The sequence below is a fragment of the Gymnoscopelus microlampas genome, assembly GCF_963454915.1.
Source record: "Gymnoscopelus microlampas genome assembly, chromosome: 10".
NCBI classification, from domain to species: Eukaryota; Metazoa; Chordata; class Actinopteri; order Myctophiformes; family Myctophidae; genus Gymnoscopelus; species Gymnoscopelus microlampas.
In genome coordinates this window covers 29,980,958-30,002,197 of record NC_139947.1, presented here as the reverse complement: position 1 = coordinate 30,002,197, position 21,240 = coordinate 29,980,958, and the positions used below count along the sequence as shown (strand labels likewise).

At 42.4% G+C, this 21,240-nt stretch overlaps 1 protein-coding gene across 1 annotated transcript in view; it reads left to right on the top strand.

Annotated features, from left to right (window-relative positions):
• espn (espin) overlaps positions 1-21,240 on the top strand; it is a gene marked incomplete at its 5' end in the record, with an annotated part of 58,582 nt that overhangs the window by 14,505 nt on the left and 22,837 nt on the right. Inside the window, 9 exons of the mRNA XM_084070057.1 lie at positions 1,623-1,809; positions 2,347-2,529; positions 4,244-4,375; positions 8,157-8,409; positions 9,708-9,985; positions 13,834-13,851; positions 17,162-17,293; positions 19,732-19,960; positions 20,780-20,836. Coding sequence (XP_083926183.1) covers positions 1,623-1,809; positions 2,347-2,529; positions 4,244-4,375; positions 8,157-8,409; positions 9,708-9,985; positions 13,834-13,851; positions 17,162-17,293; positions 19,732-19,960; positions 20,780-20,836 — 1,469 coding nt within the window. The remainder of the gene's footprint in view (positions 1-1,622; positions 1,810-2,346; positions 2,530-4,243; positions 4,376-8,156; positions 8,410-9,707; positions 9,986-13,833; positions 13,852-17,161; positions 17,294-19,731; positions 19,961-20,779; positions 20,837-21,240) is intronic.

The window sequence follows — 21,240 nt, the reverse complement described above, 5'->3', positions numbered from 1 at the left end:
TAAGAGTATGTTCCTCACACTTGCATCACAAATAATCAAACCCTAGTGTACAGGTGAACTCTGGCCCACTTTGGTTACACTCATGAATACTTCATCTCGTCTGCCCACGTCCTGATGACAGAATCGTACATTACTTCTCCTTCTTATTTTGAAATATTTAAGATGCACTTGTTTCTACCAGGAACCCTTGCCTCAATCAGACAATCATGACTCCATAGTTTACCAGTGCCCATCCCCCCATCTCCAATAGGGCTGTCCATGCCCTAACTGAACATTTTATTCAGCTTAGTTTGTATGCCAAAGAATTGTCAAAGTTACTGTACTCCCGTCTAAATGATGTCCAGCCCATTGCAACCAGTAATTGTCCAAGACAAACGCTGCATTACCTTAAATAACCTGAGTCAGCTTAAAGGGCTGTATTTGGACCAGCACATAAGTAACCCTATCCACATTTAGTGTTAATATGATGCCTTTAGTCTGTGTCGTTTCCTGCCCTGAGCCATACATAACCTTTACAGGAGAAAGGCTGGGAGGTTCATGTTTGTGTCTACACTCACTCACACACACACGCAACACACACGCACGCACGCACGCACGCACGCACGCACGCACGCACGCGCGCGCACGCACGCACACACACACACACACACACACACACACACACACACACACACACACACACACACACACACACACACACACACACACACACACACACACACACACACACACACACACACACACACACACACACACACACACACACACACACACACACACACACACACACACCTACTCAGTGTGTCTGGGTCACCAGTGTCACCTCGTTAAGCACAGAGCACGACGGACAGAAGAGCCACACTGGGACGCTAATCTACTCACTTGTCAGTGTCCAAATAAAGCAGAGCCTTATGGGATTTAGAGAGGGAAATGCTTGTTTTCTCCCTGACCTCCCACTGTGACCGGGAGGATCTGGGACAAGGGGAGAATTGTCATTGGACAAGGAGACCAAGCAAGGTGGGGCTAAGCGGCCTATTGGAGGTGAAGTGGAACTGGGTTAGGCTTGTTGTCTGCTGCCTCTCGAAATAGCTCCCCTTTGGATAGTTGTTTTATTGTCATTTTGTTGTCTTAAAGGACCGCTCCACCCATCTTCAACCTATCTTCATATAATGGGTCACTAATGCTCATTATAAAATGGCACCATTTCTGTCTACTCACTCTGTGTCTCAGAGGAGGGCTGTGGATAGGTCAGAAACATGCCTACAAGTGACATCATCAATGGGGATTCCAAGCTAATAAAAAATACAGCATTTATCTTCCTGGAAAGGTAGCATGCTGAAATAGCAGCCATGCATTGTTCTTGCAATTGCTGCTGCAAAACATGCTTCAATGAGTTTTGCGTTGGCTTTTTTTATGTCCTCTTCACAATAGAATTATCGGATTCACGTTAAATATTGACAAAGTTGACCTTTAATAACTGTAGACATAGTGGTTGGAAGATCAATGCTTGTTCCATACATAGGGTGTGTTTACCAACATAAATATTGGACAATAAAAGAGACCAACCACCTGTTGCTAAGCCTCCAATCTTATTAGAAAAAATATTTCTGCCTTTCCTACAGTGTTGTCAATTCTCAAACAAAGAATGGTGCCACACCCCTCTACCTGGCCTGCCAGGAGGGTCATCTGGAGGTCGTCCAGTACCTGGTCAAAGATTGTGGGTCGGAGCCATGCATCAGAGCCAATGATGGGATGACACCTCTGCATGCTGCTGCCCAGATGGGCCACAACACTGTAATCGTCTGGCTGGTATGTTAGAAAAAATGGGAACTATTGTTAATTAACTGAAATAGTCAAATAAACTACTTAAATTACTCTACCCGGTCCATTGGTAGTCATGTGTCAGTGTCTGCCTGCAGTAACCTTGTTCCCATCTCCCATCTCACGAGGAGATAAAGCCTGGAAAAGAACTACTGCCAAAAGTGCCTAACCGGATGTTGTCCAACGCTCCAACCCACCAGACCTTCCTTTACTTTCGGTTAGACACTTTCAGCAGTAGCCCTTGTCCAGTAGTTGTTTGACAACAAGTATAGCCAATTACAATATGGCCATCCCTCTGGGTTATGGGAACCAGTCGAGAGAAGGAAATGACGCTTGTAAACACAATTCTCAGCAATGCCTAGTAATAGCCTGGTACTAATCTCTCAGATTCTGCAAACAGCAGAATCTTTTAGCACCATTGCCTTTAACATGTAATGTTGTTGTTAGTACTAGAGTATCTGGTCAAGAATGTTTTTTAAGACGAGTGGTTATTTTGTCCGCTTTTTGTTGTCCTGTCTTTTACAGATGAGTTACACAGAAGTCAGTCTGGCTGACAGGGATGGTGATGGGGCCACACCCATGCACTTTGCAGCCAGTCGAGGCCATGCCAAGGTGCTGAGCTGGCTTTTGCTGCATGGTGGAGACATTATCACAGACAACTGGGGTGGGACCCCGTTACATGATGCTGCAGAGAATGGCGAACTGGAGGTATATGTCTGTTTGGTGTCATATTTAAGTGATATTAACCACCTGAACCCTAGCATCCCTATTCTGGGGCGAACATTTAAGCTTGTAGATTTACAATTTTTGGCGAAAATATTTAATATAGAGCCAAAACAGGAGGGTCCCTAGTATAGAGCCCTGAGGGAATCCCGGTCAACTAAATATAGGGTTTAAGTGGTTAACTTTGGTAGGACCTTGAGTTGTGTATGGTGTACCTGGCCATCATTTAAGTCCAAATATTGTAAATCATCTTTATCTGTTTTTCTTTGTGCATCAGGAACAGCAATTATGCATTTTTGGAACACAGAAAACAGGAGCACCATAGCAATAGGATTTTGTAGGACTGGACATTCAATAATGATATGAAAATGTAAGCAATGTTTAGGATCTTTTCATTTTTTTGACTGCAGACAGCATTATGACACTCGGTGGGATACAAAATATACTTTTGCTTGCCACAGTACAGTTAGCCTAATGATTGCGGGTATCCAGTTATATTCAGTTTTGCATGACCGTTGTCTATTTTGAATAAATAGCCGCCGGTGGTTTGTATTGCCCCTGTTAAAACCCACCGCTTTTACTTTTTGTCTCCGGCCGGCCGAATGTCTGAGACTATGTTTTTGCCTCCGTCCGTCCGTCCTTCCGTTCGTCCGTCCGTCTGTCTGTCCGTGTTACGTGTGTCAGTCTGTGAGCAGCTAATCTCCGCCTCCGTTTGACTGATGGCTTGAAACTTTGCACACACACTCCCAGTAGAACACATTTTTTTGCATGGGCCTAATGGTGGCCCTATAACCGGCCACTTCACGTTGTGGCCTATAACTCTTGAACTGTAGGTTGTACCGTCAAAAAATATTGATTGAGAAGTATGTCTGTTCAGAGTTAGCATTTCCAATTCATTGCTATAGCGCCCCCCTTTAGCTAATTGGAGTAAAATATTTGTTTTGCCCGTTTGGCATAAACTGGTTGGTTATGCCAGAATTGCGAAAAGTGGCGGAAGGAAGAATAAAATTACTAGATAAAACCTATGCACTTTGTGCTTGGCACCATAACAATAAGCTTAGTCGCGCTACCTCCTGACACTCCATACAGTAGATGCTGCCAAAAAGAACTCAACTTTAAAGTTCAAGATAATTTTCTTTGCCACACTGGAGAAATTGTTTTTAGTATATTTACAAGATTTCTCTATCATTTACATGCTTTCAAGAGACAGCACACACACAATTTCCAATTTCAACTGTATTAACACAGATTACTAATGGAATGTTACTTAGTTAAAAAATATTCTGACCTTATACAGTACATACAGTAGCCTACACACAAAAATCCAACATTAATTTAGTGTAAAAACTGAAGGTAAAAATCATATTTATTATAAGAATGTAGTGTAAACATTTACACTTCCTGGTAAATGTTTACACACACAAAATTACAGTAAAATGAACACTCCAGATTTTACTGTGCAGTATCAAGCCGAAATAGCAATCTGGCTGACCGGTTCTGTCCATGTACTGTACTCGATTTTCAAACGTATGAAGCTGATTCCAAATCCAGAAGGTGAAATCGATTCTCACAGTCATCCACACATTTTTTATATCTTTATATCCGACTCTATCTTTTTTCCCCTACGCTTTCCCCCCGTATTTGCTACCTCTCCTCTCTCTCCCATATGCCTGTCATTTTCTTTCTCTCATCTCTCCAGTGTTGTCAGATTCTCGTGGTCAACGGCGTGGACCTGGCCATCAAAGACCAGGATGGCTTCTCTGCAGCGGACTTGGCACAGTATAACGGCCATTCCCAGTGTGCCAAGTACCTGCACACTGTGGAGAATATGGTGAGATATAACGCAACACAGTAAAGTGTTAATTTAACTCAGAGAGCGTACAAATGTAACCAAATGGACCCATGATTCTATTTGGTTACATTTGTACACCCCCAGAGTAACAAATGGAAAACATTTACACAGATTTTTACTGTTCAAGAATTACTTATTAAAGACGACATGAAGTGAAAAATATGTTGTTCACACATCCTGGAGCATGTCCATGGTCATAATGGATGAATTCATTAAAATAACAAAAATAAAATAATTTTGTCTATTTTCTAATTCCCGTCACTTCACGTCAAACAAAAACGTAATGCGTGATTACAACAGCAAGCCCTTGTAAATAATCATGAATCACCTGTGTGATTCTCATAGCTTAGGGTACCTCCACACACATCCGTTTCTCATTCTGGAGACACTATGCTACTCTGTAGCAGACCTGTATCCGACCGCTACAGGGCCACAGATCCGACCGCTATGCCCATATATGGTCACGTGCATCTATGTGACCGACGGAATTCAAACTCAGAGCGCACTCGAGGGAGTGCGGAGCCCGCCATCAAGTCGTTTGGATATGCGGTTGTCCAGAACCGCCGATCCGACCGATATGCCGATGTATGGGCTTGCCAATATACATGGTACAATATACATAGCCTGGTAAACCCTCCCTCCAGAAATCTCATTTCCATTTGATTTATGGAGTGAGTCTGGCCTGATCGCCCATTCTGCAATATTGGCTGTGGGCTGGAGTTGGGCGGGAGTAATACCGTTGACTGACAACCCCTTCAGCCAATGATCGTTTTTCCCCTTCAGCCAATCAGCAGTTCATTTTTACCACCTCCAGACTATGTGACGCAACGGGACTTTTGAGACGGCCATGCCCAAAATAGGTTGCCTTATTGGGATACATGCGTGTCACTCCCCACCCCTGCCGGTTCTCTAAATTTATATTTTTAAATAGGCTCTGTCATGATTAATTGACCACATATATGAAGTTAAACAACTAAATTCTATCCAAACGATATCTTAATAGTAAATTCCGTGCCTCAAAAAAGAAGTTTGAGACCGTTTTAAAAACGAAAGTAAGAAGTGAAGGCACTCGGACAACAACAATGGCTGCCGTTCGTCTTTTGTCGGCTGCACTCAGGCTGCACTCGGCTTCATTCGGGCTCACTCGAACTCGCCACCTGATTGGCCAACTGTCGCTGTCAATCACAGAACGATGTGCGACGACGCTGATAGGCTCGTCGGTTTGGCGTACACAGCCAATATTGCAGAATGGGCGTTCATGCCAGACTCACTCCTGAAATCAAATGGAAATGAGATTTCCGGAGGGAGGGTTTACCAGGCTACAATATACATGCACAGCGGCCCGAAGCTCTAGTCCTTGAAAATTTGCTTTACCATCTACAAACTCAAGTGACACATAACAAGTTCCACATATAGTTTAGGTTGTAACAACTTCATAAATTAATTCATGATGAAGCAGAGATGATCATGGTACTCTCCATATTAACTTCATCCTTCATGTATGAGAGTGTGGAAACAATTACTTAAATGTTTCATGTATAAACACAATGGCTCAATTCACCAGTGGATTGACAATAGCGGATGCAATTATTCATTACTCTAATGCCAAAGACTTGGGGCGAGATGATGGAAATTGGTCCTGCTGTTAGGGATTGGTTGGTTGGTTACATTTATATATGCCTTTCACAGCAAGGGAAAGGCATATATTTCACTTGCTGTGGGTTTCATCTTTGAAAGTAGACAAATGTTGTTGGTACAAATGCTTTATCACACCTGGAAAAAGCCAACCCCAACATCTCCCTTTTCTACAAGAATTAAATAAAATGTGTGTCCTGAGCAAAGTGATCAGGATCATCTCAGACTTTTTGACATGTGGGTCCTTTGTCACTTTTACTCTGATATGATTTAATTCCTCAAGGCCTCAAACCTTAAAACTGCTTTTTGATATATTTTTCTGATGAGTGACAAAGGACCCACATGTCAGAAAGACTGTTATTAACTGTATTCGAGTATATTAGCTATATACACCAAACTGAACAACTATTCACCCTTGGCCCTAGTCTCACTGCTCAAATGAAACTTTCTCTCTTGAATATGAACAGTGCAGCAAACAATACACCAATGACTGAACCAACACGTCTCCCAGCTGACACCAGTTTCTGCCTGCTAATGACAAGTGCTGTTGACACTCGCGTTACTGTGACTCTCACGGCTCCAGTCCACCACAGGGGCCATGGTGCACTAGACAATGTACTGACAAATAACACTTATGCACTTCACTCCCTTGGGTGTGTTGCCTTAGCTCCACTGGGGCAAGTTGGGTTGCGTGCTGTGGAGGAAAAGCAAGAGGGCCCTAGAGCCTCATGTCATTAAAGCATATGGTAATTAAAACCCACAACGCAACTGTTCTCTTTGGGTGTATCATGTGGGATGGAGACAGAACAGAATGTCCATGCTCATGCTCTAGACACCTCTTCTGACACCTTTGTTACACCCGCTTATTACACAGAAATGTAAAGAAGCAATTCATAAATTGACACAAAATGTAACAACAAAATTCTGTAATTGACTTGATTGATTGATTGATTGATTAACTGATTAACTGATTAATTGATGAATTGATGAATTGATTGGTAGGTTGATTCAGGTGCGTTGTCTCCGTCGGTATGTTAGCGTTCTGGGCCCAGGCACCCTAGGCTGCAATGCCAGCCTGACAGTGCGCCACGGGTTTGACTCCTGTTCCCGACGACCTTTGCTGCGTGTCACCCCCCCCATCTCTCTCCCCATTTCATGTCAGCCTACTTTCCCTATCCCTCTCTAAATAAAGAAATAAAAAGCCTCCAAAAGTAATCTTTCATTAGTAGCGTTCTGTATTGAGGAAATTTTTTTTTTTTTTTTTTTTTATTTAACCTTTATTTCACCAGAGAAATCACATTGAGACTAGTGTCTCTTTTACAAGTGTGCCCTGGCCAAGAGAAGAGGCAAATAAAATGTTACACAGCTCTGCCAGTAACGACAATACAGGACATAACAAAACAAAGACAAACATGACATCCGTAATACCAAAGACCTACTACCAATAGCACCAATACAGACTATTTAAAATACTAATAACAACAATACATCATAAAACTAATAAACTAATATAAGACTAAGATCACAGCAATTGCTACTTGTCAAAGCAGGAGCAATGGTTGGAGAATGTGCCCATGGCAATCCTCTTAAAAGACACTAGAGGGATCAATGAAGCCAATTTTAATCTGGTCTGTAGATCGTTCCATGACCAAGGCCCAAAAAACGCAAGGGTTTTTTTCCCTGCCTCAGATTTAGTAGTGGGTACGACATAGCGCATCCAGGCATTTGATCTGAGGTTAAGCGAATTTTGGACAAGATTAAATTTTGAACAAATGTACGAGGGGGAATTTCCAAGAATGGCTTTATATATAAAAGTGTACCAGTGTAGCAACCTGCGAGATGCTAAGGAGGACCACCCTACTAGGGAATACAGAATAGAATAAATAAATAACAGACCACTCAATATTGTGATTGACCAATCAGTATTGAGCATTCAACCAAGCCGTGTAATAAAATGAAAGAACTGCAACACTCAAAGAGTTCAAACTCAAACGAATACTGATGGCTTTGTTATGCAACTGTTCATCACAAACAACCAATATTAAAGCTATTGCTTATATTCTGCATCTGTTCTAATCTGCACTCTTACTGTACATCTTTAATCATAATATCCATTTTCCGGCAGAGTGTGGAGCACCGCTTACTGTCCAGGGACCCTTCCACTGACCTGGAGTACAAGCAGCCCGACTCGGGGCTCTCGTCCCCGAACACCACCATGCCCCCAGCGAACCAGCCAGCCACTTTCATGCCCATTTGTTCGCCATCTGGCAACCTATCCGACTACGACTCAGCCAACTCCAGCCAGACCAGCACCGGAGAGAAGAAGTGCATCGCTCCAACCTCCCAGGCCCCTCCTACTCATACAGTCGCACACTCAGGTCAGGGTTTCACTAGTATAAGCCTGAATGAACAGTATGATTAGTGTATGTATATATATATATATATATATATATATATATATGTATATATATATATTTGGGCATGTCATTATAGGCGAAAAGGTATAAAAAAGGCAATTCAACGTGCGTGCGTGCGTGCGTGCGTGCGTGCGTGCGTGCGTGCGTGCGTGTGTACCGTGTGCCCATGAGGATAGTAAAAGTGGGGGAAAAAATGTGTATGCAATAAGAAAAAGGGTACATTTCATGGTTAAAAAAGTGTGTCAGAGTTGGGGGTAAAGATTCAGCTTTGGGGTCTGTTTGTCCTTATGTCCGTCTGTCAGTCCATCTATGAGCAACTAATCTCCGGCACCCATGGACTGAACGGCATGAAACTTTGCACACATACTCCCAGTAGGCCGTGGAAGGACCTCTGTCCCATTTGTTTTTAATCGGCCCCATGGTGACGCTATAACAGCCCGATTCATTTTCATTCCTATTGGCTATCATTGACTTCCAAAGTTTGTAGGCCCTGGGTAGCCAACCCAGCCTGGCAGAGATATGCACTCTGAGGAGCACACTTTTTAGCTAAAAATGTTTTTGTGTTGTTCTGTTTTTTATGAAAAAGTGGATGTCCCCAGTCCCACAGACAAATGTCTCTGTGTGCCATACTAATAACACCCTCTGTCATAACAAGTCCTGTAATGCTGTCATTTGCATGGCACTGTTGGGGTATGTAGATAGATTAACCCACAATGGTGGGAACCTCTACTATTTATTGAAGTGGAGCAAATACCATGGGTGTAGTCGGCATTCTTTTCTACTGTGTGTACAGTTGCGTGCCTTTCTAGTGCTGCTCCCTAGTGGTCCATGGGGAGATGGTCTCCGTTTTGATGCAGAATAGGAACTTCATTGCAATTAACTGGCACATAACCTCACTAATACTTGAATAGTGAATTGTGTTAACTGAAATTAATGAGTATTGAAAGGTTAACCTTTCAATTATTTGGCTTACAGATGTAAGCTGAAATCCCCATGCTTTTGTCTAATACTATAGTATTAGTTTTGCACCTTTCTTTATTCAATGATATACAGTTAAGTGTGTACAGTAGACCAAATTACATTGTAAATAGTTTCTGTTGTTGTTAAATTTCTGTTGTGTCCAACCAGCTATTTCCCAGATTACATCTTACCAACTAATGGTTTGAATAAAAAACAACAACAATAACATAGGTCAAATGTGCAACTACAAACATTATGATATACTATGCTGAGTGATGTCTACCTGGATGCTTTTCCAGGTGCATCGGATTCGGCCATTACAGACATGCAGGCCTACATGGACATGCTAAACCCAGACATCAATCCCAAGAAGGAGGAGTCTCCCTCAGCTGGTGACTCGAATCTGCCCCCGCCACCGTCATTCCCACCCCCGCCTCCCCCAGAATCAATCCAGCCGCTTCCTCCACCTCCCTGCTACCCAGCACCACAGCCACCTCCTCCGGAGCAGGTTACAGATGAGTACCTGAAGGTCAAGAACAGCTTGCGACATGTGGACAACACCGGCAACAAGAAGGAGGTAAGAATAAGCAACACATAGAAGCAACACATCTGCATTGCAATGCAGTTTTCCTCATATACTGTAGAAGGAGATCTATAAGTGGCAAAGAACATAATTACTGGATAGTTTTGTTCTTGTGTCATTTTACGGTATAAAACACAATATGAAGACTTTTTTCTATAGTCAGTTTACCCTCAAACAAAAGGCTGGTTCATGGCCCAGACCGCTGGCCTAGTGGTCCGGGCACCTAGGCTCCAGTGCAGCCTGACAGCGTGTCACGGGTTTGAGTCCCGATCCCGACAACCTTTGCTGCGTGTCACTCCCTGTCTCTCTCTCCCCATTTCCTGTCTATGTACTGTATACTTACAGTATCAATAAAGGCCGAAATAGGACCAAAAATATCTTGAAAAAAGGCTGGTTCATTTACATACTAAGTACAGATTAAGTTAAGAACATTTTGCCTAAAAATATTCAGGCAACATTTTGAGACAGGGTAGGGGTCAGACAGGGTAGACACGCGGTCGCGATAACGTTTCTGTTCACAACAATGCGCGAAGTCAAGGCATGTAAATGTTCTCTTGCTGTCCAAACATTTAAATTGTCTCAAAGTGCCAAATTTTCACTGCAAATTATGTATTATAGTCCACTCCTAAAAACTCCTACGAACAAGGCTGTTTGGGTCCAGAGGGATTACAATTACAATTTAGGAATTTAGGAAATGCTCTTATGCAGAACAACTTACAAAGTCCAAGTAAACATCATGAACTCTAATAGTCAGCCAACAACAGGTAAATATTGTGCCAAGAAAACAACATCTACAAAGTAACTAGGATAGCAAAGGTCTCCCTCCCACTCTATTTAAATAGCATAACATAACATATTTGGACAAACAAAAAGGATACAGTAAATCTACCTAAATAATGCATCTAGCATACACTATGTGACCAAGTAACATAACTAAGATCTATCTAAATTGGCACCAGGTACTGATACAAAGAATTTTCCTGACACAGCACTAACCCGTTTGGTTGATGTTGCCATCTAATGACCCTTGCCTCTCAGCATGGTGGTGCCGTGGTGGATGAGAAGAAAACTGCTCACAATGGAGTTATTGTCCTAGCACGTTTAATGAGGACAGCGGAGACACTCATTACAAAGACAAGCCTCTGAGTTGGCCTAAACAATGAGTGTTGTGATGGGCCTGTTGCTAATTTCACTAATTACTGAGGGCTCAGATTAGTTGTGAAGTATGTTTCGGGCATTGACTGATCCCACTGGAACTCTCAATTTAACAAGAGCCCTAGCATTGAGCCCTAGCATCCCTATTCTGGAGGGAACATTCGTTTAAAATAGCAGATCTACAAGCTCGCAATGTGACACGTTGTGAGCTTGTAGATTGGTTATTTTCAGTGAAGAGATTTGGTGTAGAAGGAAACAAGAGCAGACCAAGTACAGAGCTAACTCAGTTCCGTTTTTACTAAGTATAGAGAAGTATTAAGTGGTTAAGGAAATAGATTGCTTCTACTGTAATGCAGTGCAATATTTAGATTTTTGCCATATTTTTCTTTCTTTTTCCTTATTCCTTATTTTGACAATGATGGATTATGTAGATAGAAACAAATAAAACCGTTGGTATCCATCCCAGGTGAGAAGCTGCACAGAGAGCTGCTTTGTTCAGGATCAAAACAATCATAAGAGGATAGCTTTTCTTGCTCCCTGCTTTACATTGATGCTGTTCAATGTAAGTAACTGCTGCAACTGTGCAGTGCCCCTCTCTTGCCATGGTGTGTCTCCAAGCTGAGGTTGAGTTGCAACGTTGTGTGTGTGTGTGTGTGTGTGTGTGTGTGTGTGTGTGTGTGTGTGTGTGTGTGTGTGTGTGTGTGTGTGTGTGTGTGTGAGAGACGTGTGATGTGTGCGTGCATGCGCTCGTGTGTGGGGGAGGGGTTTTAATAAGAGACCCTCGGCCCACACACATATGCTGCTTTTCCAATGCATTGAACTGTCCTGAACCGCCTTGACTAGCTTAATTTTCTCTATTTTACCAGTATATTCTACTAGAAAACTAGAAAAGTGTGCTCTTCAGAGCACTGATCTCCGCCAGGCCAAGTTGCCAATGCTGTGTGACTACACTATACCATACCACACTCCCCCACCCTGTCTTTTTTTCTGCACCCAGGTTACTAGCTCAGGGCGCTCCCTCATTAACAATTTAACAAATTGCTGCCTCCCCTTGGGACACACACACGGACACATACACACACACAATCACACAGAATAAAGATCTGCTCTGCACTATATACGTAGGGAAAAGCAATCTGCCTTGGTTGCCATAGTAACAGTGGCAACGTAACCCCATCCTGAGATCCAACTGATCAGATCTAACCAGACCAATCTCACCTCCTGCTTAATAGAGCTTGGTGTGAAATGGTTATCTTAAAAAAAAACATATTTTTCATCATAAGGGTGTTTTGGTTCAGATAAGTGTTAAATAGCTCTACTAACATTACGATAGCAATAATTGCTATTGAGTGTTTGTGCAATAACAGGGGTCTCCATGTCTCTTCAGCTGTTTACATTTTCAGGTTGGGATACCAAATTTATCCAATCAGGAGCGAGAACTCATAAAGAAGACAGGATAAACAAGTGAAATTGGAAGTGATGACCCAAAATAAATGAACAGACTAAATATGAACTGGAACACTAGATGATAAATGTTTTTTTGGGGGTTCTCTCTCCTGATTGAATGACATTTGTTGTAACCCACCTGCATTTATTTTCTGCTTACTAAAGAGCCGGAGAGACGGGGAGAACCCTGTTACTGAACAAACTATAGCAATGATTACTATCTGAATGTAGAGCTTTAACTTTAACAAAACCCTTTTTCAATGTATACAGTGATGTATAGTACTAAACTCTGATGAATGAGGGTGTGATTGGGTAAAAAGCTGGGAGGCTTGGTGATGTTTTGTAGTGGCTCTGTATAATTGTACCTGTCACCATCACCATGTGCGCATGCCTGCGCACACACATACATATACACATGCACACACACACATGCACACGCGCGCACACGCCTTGGGAACACACAGTAAATGTACACATACATGCACTCATTCGTCTTTTTGTCTTTGTGGCTGGTCAACCAGTGTGTGTGTGGGCAGACCATGCAAAGAACTGCACAGTAAAAGTCTATTTGGTTACAGTTGTACACAATCATGCCCAATTCATGTAATTTATGGAAGGTCACAAATCACAATGCCTTGCTTCCGCAACGTGAGCTTCTAGACCTGGTATTTTCGGTACATGACACCATCGTACGATGAAGTATAAATCGGGCTTCAGAGTTACAAAAGAATAAATTAACACTGAGGATTTAACTGTGTAGACTCTGAACTTTTAAACCCCAAAAACGTAAATACTTATACCTCTATATGCCGTGTATGATGTAACAGCCAAATGCCCTGTGAATATGGTCAATTCACAGGTTCACAAGTTCACAATGCTGTATACGCAAATGGGAATATTTACACAAGTAATCCACTGAGTTTGGGTCAGCTGTTGGGTGATGGCATACTTTGCATAAGAAGCCACTGGGCGGGGTTTGCCAGTAGTTGGTTGGTTGGTCAGCGGGGCTGCCCATGATGTCATCATCACCGCGGTGACTGGCCAATAGGTTATTGATGAGGCCCTGTGGGTAAAGTGAGAGGACAGGTATAGAATGACAGGTGTAGTGCTGCTGAGCCAGAGAGGGGGAGGTGACTGTTTAGGATCTGGTGACAGACCGCCCTCTCTCTCTTTCTGTGTGTGTGCAACCTCTGAGCTTTTCGCTGAAGATCTGTGAAGGCCAGAGGAGTGCAGCGTAAGAGGGATGTGTTAACATTAAGGTAAGGTGCTAATGGGAGCGTGAGGACTTTTCTGTTGGGAGATCTGTAGTTATGGCTGGGATGTAACATAGCACTTTGTGCTGTACGAGCCGGTCCAAGGCGGTTTGGAGGCTTTGAGTTACGTTTTCTGCAACTTAACTTTAATGGTAGTTGTACGCACTGTACTCACTGACAACAACATTGCTGTTAGCAACATTGTAAAAAATTACCATAAATGTACTCAGCGTTTATGGTCGTAGCATTTCTTGCAATATTGTTAACATTTTGGGTAGGAGGCTAGGTATAGCTGTGCCGTAGATATTATTCAGTGGACACCTTCTCTTTTACAACAGATCTTTTGACAGGTAAACACAGCTGAAGGTAATAACATTCGCTGTATGTGTTCATGCTGGCACATAGAAACAAAATGAAAACACACTTACAATTAACATTATTACAGTACCCGGCTGCTTTTCGCCATCAAAATGTCTTGATGTTGCAGTTGCAACGGAATTTGCAACTTAGAATGTTAATGTGTTGTCGGGAGTTTTGTGTTTTCCTTAGTATATATATATTATATATGCTTTTACATGTATGTAAAGTTTCATTTTGTACAAACTAACGTGCTGTATATGCCTTATGTTACTTCTGAGGCGTACGCTGCAAGTCACATGCAAATGCACAGAATAATTTGAATCATTGATATACTCCAGTGAAGCAACCGCACCCTAGCTAGACAGCATTTGTTCTTCCTCTTGTAAAAGCCCCATTCTGCAAGAAACTAACAATATGATGACTGCTATAATGTATGTGTGTGTGTGTGTGTGTGTGTGTGTGTGTGTGTGTGTGTGTGTGTGTGTGTGTGTGTGGGGGGGGGGGGGGGGTGTGGTGTGCGTGTGCATGAATGTGTCTGTCTGTCTGTCTGTGTGTTTGCGAGCTAAAAGTGCTTTCATACACTAGCTATTGTTGGCCCACCTCCCTTGAGGATGACAATCCAACCATCTGTAGCGCTTGCCTACTCGCATTACAGTACCTAGTCTCCTGCACACTCATGAGGGACTATTCTCTTTGACAGCTGACATGAGTCAACAAAACAGATAAAGGTTCATAAGAGAGCTAAGAACATGATGCTACAAAAGGAAGGGAGGGGTCAGGGGTGAGCTGTCAATTATTTCCGCTCATGGTGACATTATATCTCAGACCTCTTGACAACTGCTCTGATGTCTGAAGCGCTTGTCTGCATCTCAACAGAAGCCATGCACAGGGCTTAACAAATTTAAATTACTGCATTTGCCAAGGACGATGCTAATCTGTGTATTTGAAAGGCAAAGTAATTATTATTATTATTAAGATAACCTAGGCTGCTGGGCAATATATAGTATCTCGCTCTGCTTAAAAATAACAAAATAAAAAATATTTAATAAGCATACTTCTTCATGTTTACATTTAAGATATTTTGGTGACGGGCATCTGTGAAAACAATACCTGTGAAGAAAAGTTGGCGCAAGCCAACCATCCTTGAGCCGAGTCCATGCAAATGTCTTTTTGCTTAGGAAAATGTATCCACAGATTGTGTGCTCACAAGTTCAACAGAGCACACACGATTCTTACGCTTATTTTTCATTTTTGGTCAAATCTCTTGCACATCTAGTATTTTTTGCAATATGTATAATTTTGTCTGCCCTGCTGCAGCATTAGTGTATATTTTGTATATTCTGGTTGCTAATATATTCATGTATTTTGTATATCCTTTTCCTGTTTATTTTTGGTATACTATTATATATACAGTACATATATTTATGGTTGCAACATATAAAACATATAAACTGTACACACTTTAGGAAGGGACAAGTAGGACGGTACTTTATTAATCCTCGAGGAGAAATTACGATGTTATATTAGCTCACATTAACTAAACAACAAGGAAATTTAAAAACACAAAATAATACAGTACGAAAAACAGTCCAAACAATACTAAAACAGTCCCCAGCTTGATCGAGCCAGCCGGAGGAGAATTTGTACACTCTTAGATCTCTTATAGCAGTAACTTTATTACTATTGCTGCAAAAGTTTTATACTTATTATAATTATCATAATTTGTTTTTCTATATCTTGTTTTGTTTTATATACATTGTTAGGTTGGCACAGTCTGCTACAGAGAATGTCACACCAACATTTCCCTTCACATACTTGTATGAATGTGTGACAAATAAACGTTCTTGAATCATGAGATGGGAGAAAGTCGTTGATGCTGGTTTGATGTAAATATATATGAAACATTTCAATGAATCTTAGCCATTGTGTCCTTAAGGGTATATGTCTGTGTGACTCACGTGTCCTTGTAGACCTTGTAAGGCAAAGTCTCTCGACTGAATCTGCAACACAACCCGAACTTTTCATTGAACAAGAAGTTCGGTTCTCAACCACCGCTCTAAAAGAACTACGGTCAAGACAAGACCAATCTCAGGTCTCTTGTTCTTTTAAACAACAGAGGATCAAGATACAGTAGTGCTCAGAGCAGGAAAGTGAGAGCGCTCAATGTGAGAGGGCACGTTACTGATCTCCGACTCCTAGTGTGAGGTTATAAGGGTCTCTCTTACACTGGATTAAAAACCACATGTGGATTGTTACTTTCTGCTTAACCATGCAATATTAATTCCAATGTGTTCATACAGCTGAATAAAAGGTTATCCTCAGGTCAGTCTAATAAAGCTGATTTGTGGTCACATGAGATGGCTGATCTTAGCTGCATAAGCTACTGAGTATAAACCCTTATACAATGTATCCAACAGTAAACTATGAATGCTACAGTATATCTCTGGGCAACAATGTAATAGATAGTTGGAATTGTGAATTGTGACACTTTTTGTTTCGCCTTGGGGGGTATGGTGTGTGTGGGGGTGGGTATGGGACCCCCATCTTCCATACCAGTGGTTCGCAAAACGTTTAGCGCAGGACTCAAATTTGATGTCTCCCAGTGACCCAAAGTAGTGAAAATAGCAGTGAAAATAGTGAATATAGCACTGTCTGAAATTCAGCCATAACCTTATATTTAGGACCACATATTGAAGTGGCCCAATTTGGAATTTAAAATATCAGATTCCAGTGTTGTTTCTGCTTTTCACACAGACCTGAATCTTTAAAAGGGATTTTGGCCACCTTCCATGACAACAGTGTAAACATAGCCTAACGTATATTGCCTTCCTCTGTCTTTCTTCGTACGCACTCTTTTTTGTCTCCCTCCAGTGAACTGGAGAATTTTGTATCAAATAAAGCAAAATTAAAATTGTAAAGAATCTTTTTTGTTTTAATTTTTTCATCTCTTGTGCAGCTGCGTCGTGTGGACTCCAACAGGAAGTCAAGAAGCTTCAGTAAGCAGCCCAGCACTGGGGATTACTACAAGACACTGGGCAGTGACACGGCTGAACCGGGCGGGTGCAAGAGCATGGCGCCCAACGAGGAGGTAGATCATGACCCTATTGTTTTATCACACACAAGAGGACACTATTGGCCTGGACCACTGGCGTAGCCTAGGCTGGACCTAGGCTCAATGTAGCCTGACAGCATGTCGCGGGTTAGGCTCAATGGCTCAATGTAGCCTGACAGCATGTGGCGGGTTTGACTCCCGATCCCGACGGCCTTTGCTGCATGTCACTCCCCTTCTCTCTCCCCCATTTCCTGTCAGCCTACTTTCCTGTCATATAAAGGCATAAAAGCCCCAAAAACAAATCTTAAAAAAAAAAAAAAAGAGGACACTATAACTGAAAGAAAAAAGCCAAATTCCCTATTTTCTTACTTTTGATACATTTTGGACATTTTAGAGGTGCTGTGTGTGTGTGCGTGCGTAAGTGCGTGCGTGCGTGCGTGCGTGCGTGCGTGCGTGCGTGCGTGCGTGCGTGCGTTGTCATGTTTGGCACGGGGCGCTATTGAGCCAGTTTGTATGCATGTTATCTCCTGGTTCTGTCTGGAAAAAGAGAAAAAGAAAACCCCAAAAATAAATATATATTTTTTTGGCCTGTTTTGAGAAAACCCCAGATTTGCTGTGAAAGCCTCAGTGTTCAAACTGGGGTATTTTTGGGGATAGAAGAGAGGTAGGGGAGACCAAAAACACACAAAAAAGAAGAAAAAGTTAAAATTCATGGTGTAGTCCCTTTAAGCTGTGTGTTTTAGTATTATACGCTAGCTTGCTTGTACTACACATAAAGCCTCAGGGAGTTACATCACCTTGCATCCTCTTGTGCTTTTTGTGTACCGCACCTGATGCAAACTGCAGCCTCATTTCCATGGACTCCATGGAGGCTTGAGTCTCCAAACCATTGTACAAACACGTGCTACTTAGGACAAAAGGAAAGGAAATGGACAATGACAAGTCCTAAAATGACAACTGACACTGAATCTGAACATTAGATATATACACTGGAGGACTTAAGTCTGTTAACAGTGAGTTAAAGCACTGTGATAGGTTTGGCATATTGGTTGTAGTTACCATGCCATGATATATTTCTCCTCATTAACTTATATTGCGCAACAAAACAGGCCTTGTGCAAAACCTTAAATACATTTTCAAATGTAACATAAATAGATGATAAACTAACAATATTGGTGCATTACAGAAGTCAAAATTGTCACCAAATTAAAATAATATATATCCATTTGCTATTTTGCCCCCTGGAACCTTTTGGAATTCCACCTGTTTGCTGGTACATACCAGTACACAGTGTTGCACAAATCAAAAACACCCCAGTGCTCCAGAGTCCCTCGGGGGGTGTTCTTATAATCTCATGGGTATCAGTGGCAGGGGTTAGGGGCTTGTTCTATGGCCACGCTGGGGTGTAATCTATATTGATCCAATTAAAGGCGGTGGTAGGGGCCCCTCCCGGTCTCAGAGGAACACTACCAGATGGTCCCAGCTAATCAAACGGCAGCACGGGCCGGCACGTGCCCCGCCCCACCCCACCCCACCCCTACAACTCACTGGGGGATTGAGCAAGGGAAGTGAGATCCACAATGACGAGCACGCGTCTGAAGAATAAAAGGAGAGGGCGGAGCGGGATGGGGAGGGACTGGGGGGAAGGGGGGTTAAATGTCACGGCCCATTAATTCACTACCAGCTGTGTTACAGCACACTTGGAAAGTGTGTCAGACGCGTGTGTGTGTGTGGGGCACTATCAATTGCAGGGCAGATGGCTGCGGTTCCATTATTTCCCCCTAGAGATCCAGATTATGCCGTATTAGCTCCATTATTAAGGATGGGGCTGTTATGTCTTTGTGGGTTGATAAAGGACAGCAGGGAACAGAGGGAGGACCGCTCTAATAGGCCTATCGTTATAGTGTCACAATACATCTGTCACCCACACTACCAGCTTCAGTACAACAATGTTGGACCATTAACAGCTCAGCTTGACTATGACTTTTGACTGGACGATGCAGGCAGGCATGCTCAAATCAAAATCTGTCAAGGAATGTGAACAAAAGAGATGTCTTGACACTTGGCATAAGGGCGGTTTATCTTTGAATGTTTAACATAAGAAATACAGTGGAGGTTTTCCTGTTGTGAGTTGAGTACATTTCAAGTTAATTTAAACTGTTATTTGATTTATTAATTTGAAAGTCGTCAACTCCAGCTCCCTCTAGTTTATGTGAAAAAGATGATTTTGTCAAATGATGTAAGGTAATATATTTGAATAGTATGAGTGCATCTGAGCCAAATAAATGTACATGATTTTTAAATCAAATTCACATCCATCTCATCGTAAGCAATGCAAACACCTACTTGTCAGAATAAACACACCAGGCAAGTCAGACAGTTGTCCGGTTTGGTTCGCCTGTGTTTTGGCTCGTGGTTTATTTTGTGAAGGATGTCATATTAACTGTAAGGTTTTTCCTCTCTTACTCGACCAGGGCTCTGTCCTAGCGGAGGAACCTAATGGCAGTGCCGCTCCCAGCGCTGAGAACGGCACCATGGAGGAACTGGCCCCGCCCCCAGCACCACCTCCTCCTCCCCCGCTCCCTCCCAGCAATCCTACGCCAACTCCGCCCCCTCCCCCTCCGTTGCCCCCGGAGACACCCGCTACAGCCTCTCAACAGCCCGCTGTCAGCAACGAACGACGCCTGTCTGCCTCTTCAGGAAGTGAGTGTGTCCTTGGTAGCTGTAACTGCTTTCCAGTCCTTACGATTCTCAGTCCTCTCTCTTTTTTCATCCTTTCCACTTTTTCCATTTTTGTCAAACTAGTGTACTTTCATTCCAGTGTGTGAAATAAAACGCTGGATTGTTTTGAACCACAAAGTACACTCATGATTTTACTCTAAGAGTACACTCTGCCCCACACAATTAAGAGTGCAATATGCTATGTGACACATAATTCTATGCAACAATTCCTGGAAAGCCAAGTTCCTGCTATGAATCGGAAACTGTGTTATCTCACTGAGAACAGAGGAGATGAGTCTAACCCTAGCGTCCCAAATAAGTGATTATAAATTAATGCCATGAAGGCTACCGTTACCCTGAGAACTGGTTTAGTGTTCATCCATTTCCTTAAGTGCCCCTCTGACCCAGCCGACACTACACGTGGATTTATACAGTAGACTGGCCCAGTTTACAAAAGAAAGTACTTTTGTAGGTGGAAAACATTCAGCATGAAGATATACAGTACCTTATTTCATATGGCTGTGAGAATAAACGTTATCTAAGTGCTTTTGAATTGCCAATGGAAGAAAAACAGACACATTCTCCTATACAGGTATGTCCTGTTGCTTACATCATGGGCAATATGACACTCACCTGCATGACTTGTACGTACAGTACTAACACACATTAATCTTGCTTGTCTTTCACACTTCACTGGTGCTAATCTTCTATTCCCTGCTCCGTCTCTACACCTCCACCTCCATCTCTCTGTGTCTTTTTTTTTTACCACCGACTGTCTCTCCCTGCTGCGGCTCTGTGAAGGCGGAGGTCTTCTCTCCGCCTCTCAGGCAGAGGGAGGTTCACAAAGACAGAGGAATAGTAAGTACTTATTTACTCTAAAAGTATTCCGTCCAGTACAGTCAGCATAACAAACCTAATGTAACGAGGGAAGGATTCCTTTATCCTGCCCTGTAGTTCCGTGAGCTGATCCTATCCTATATTAAAATTGTCTAATGGGTCGGCGGGCCGGCAATGTGTCCAAGAAATGTGGTGCTGATAGGTCCCGCGGTTTGCACGATTACCTCCACACCGAAAGACACACCGACTGACTGCTTAGAGAAAGCTAGACCCCAGCAAATCCATGGTGTAAAATGTATATTACGTCAGATATTATATACATACTGTATACATTTCAAGATCATTTGTAAGATATATCAGCAATTTAGTAGTTCTATCAGAAGTTTTTTTTCAAAGTGCTTCTCACTCTTCATCCATTTGACTTG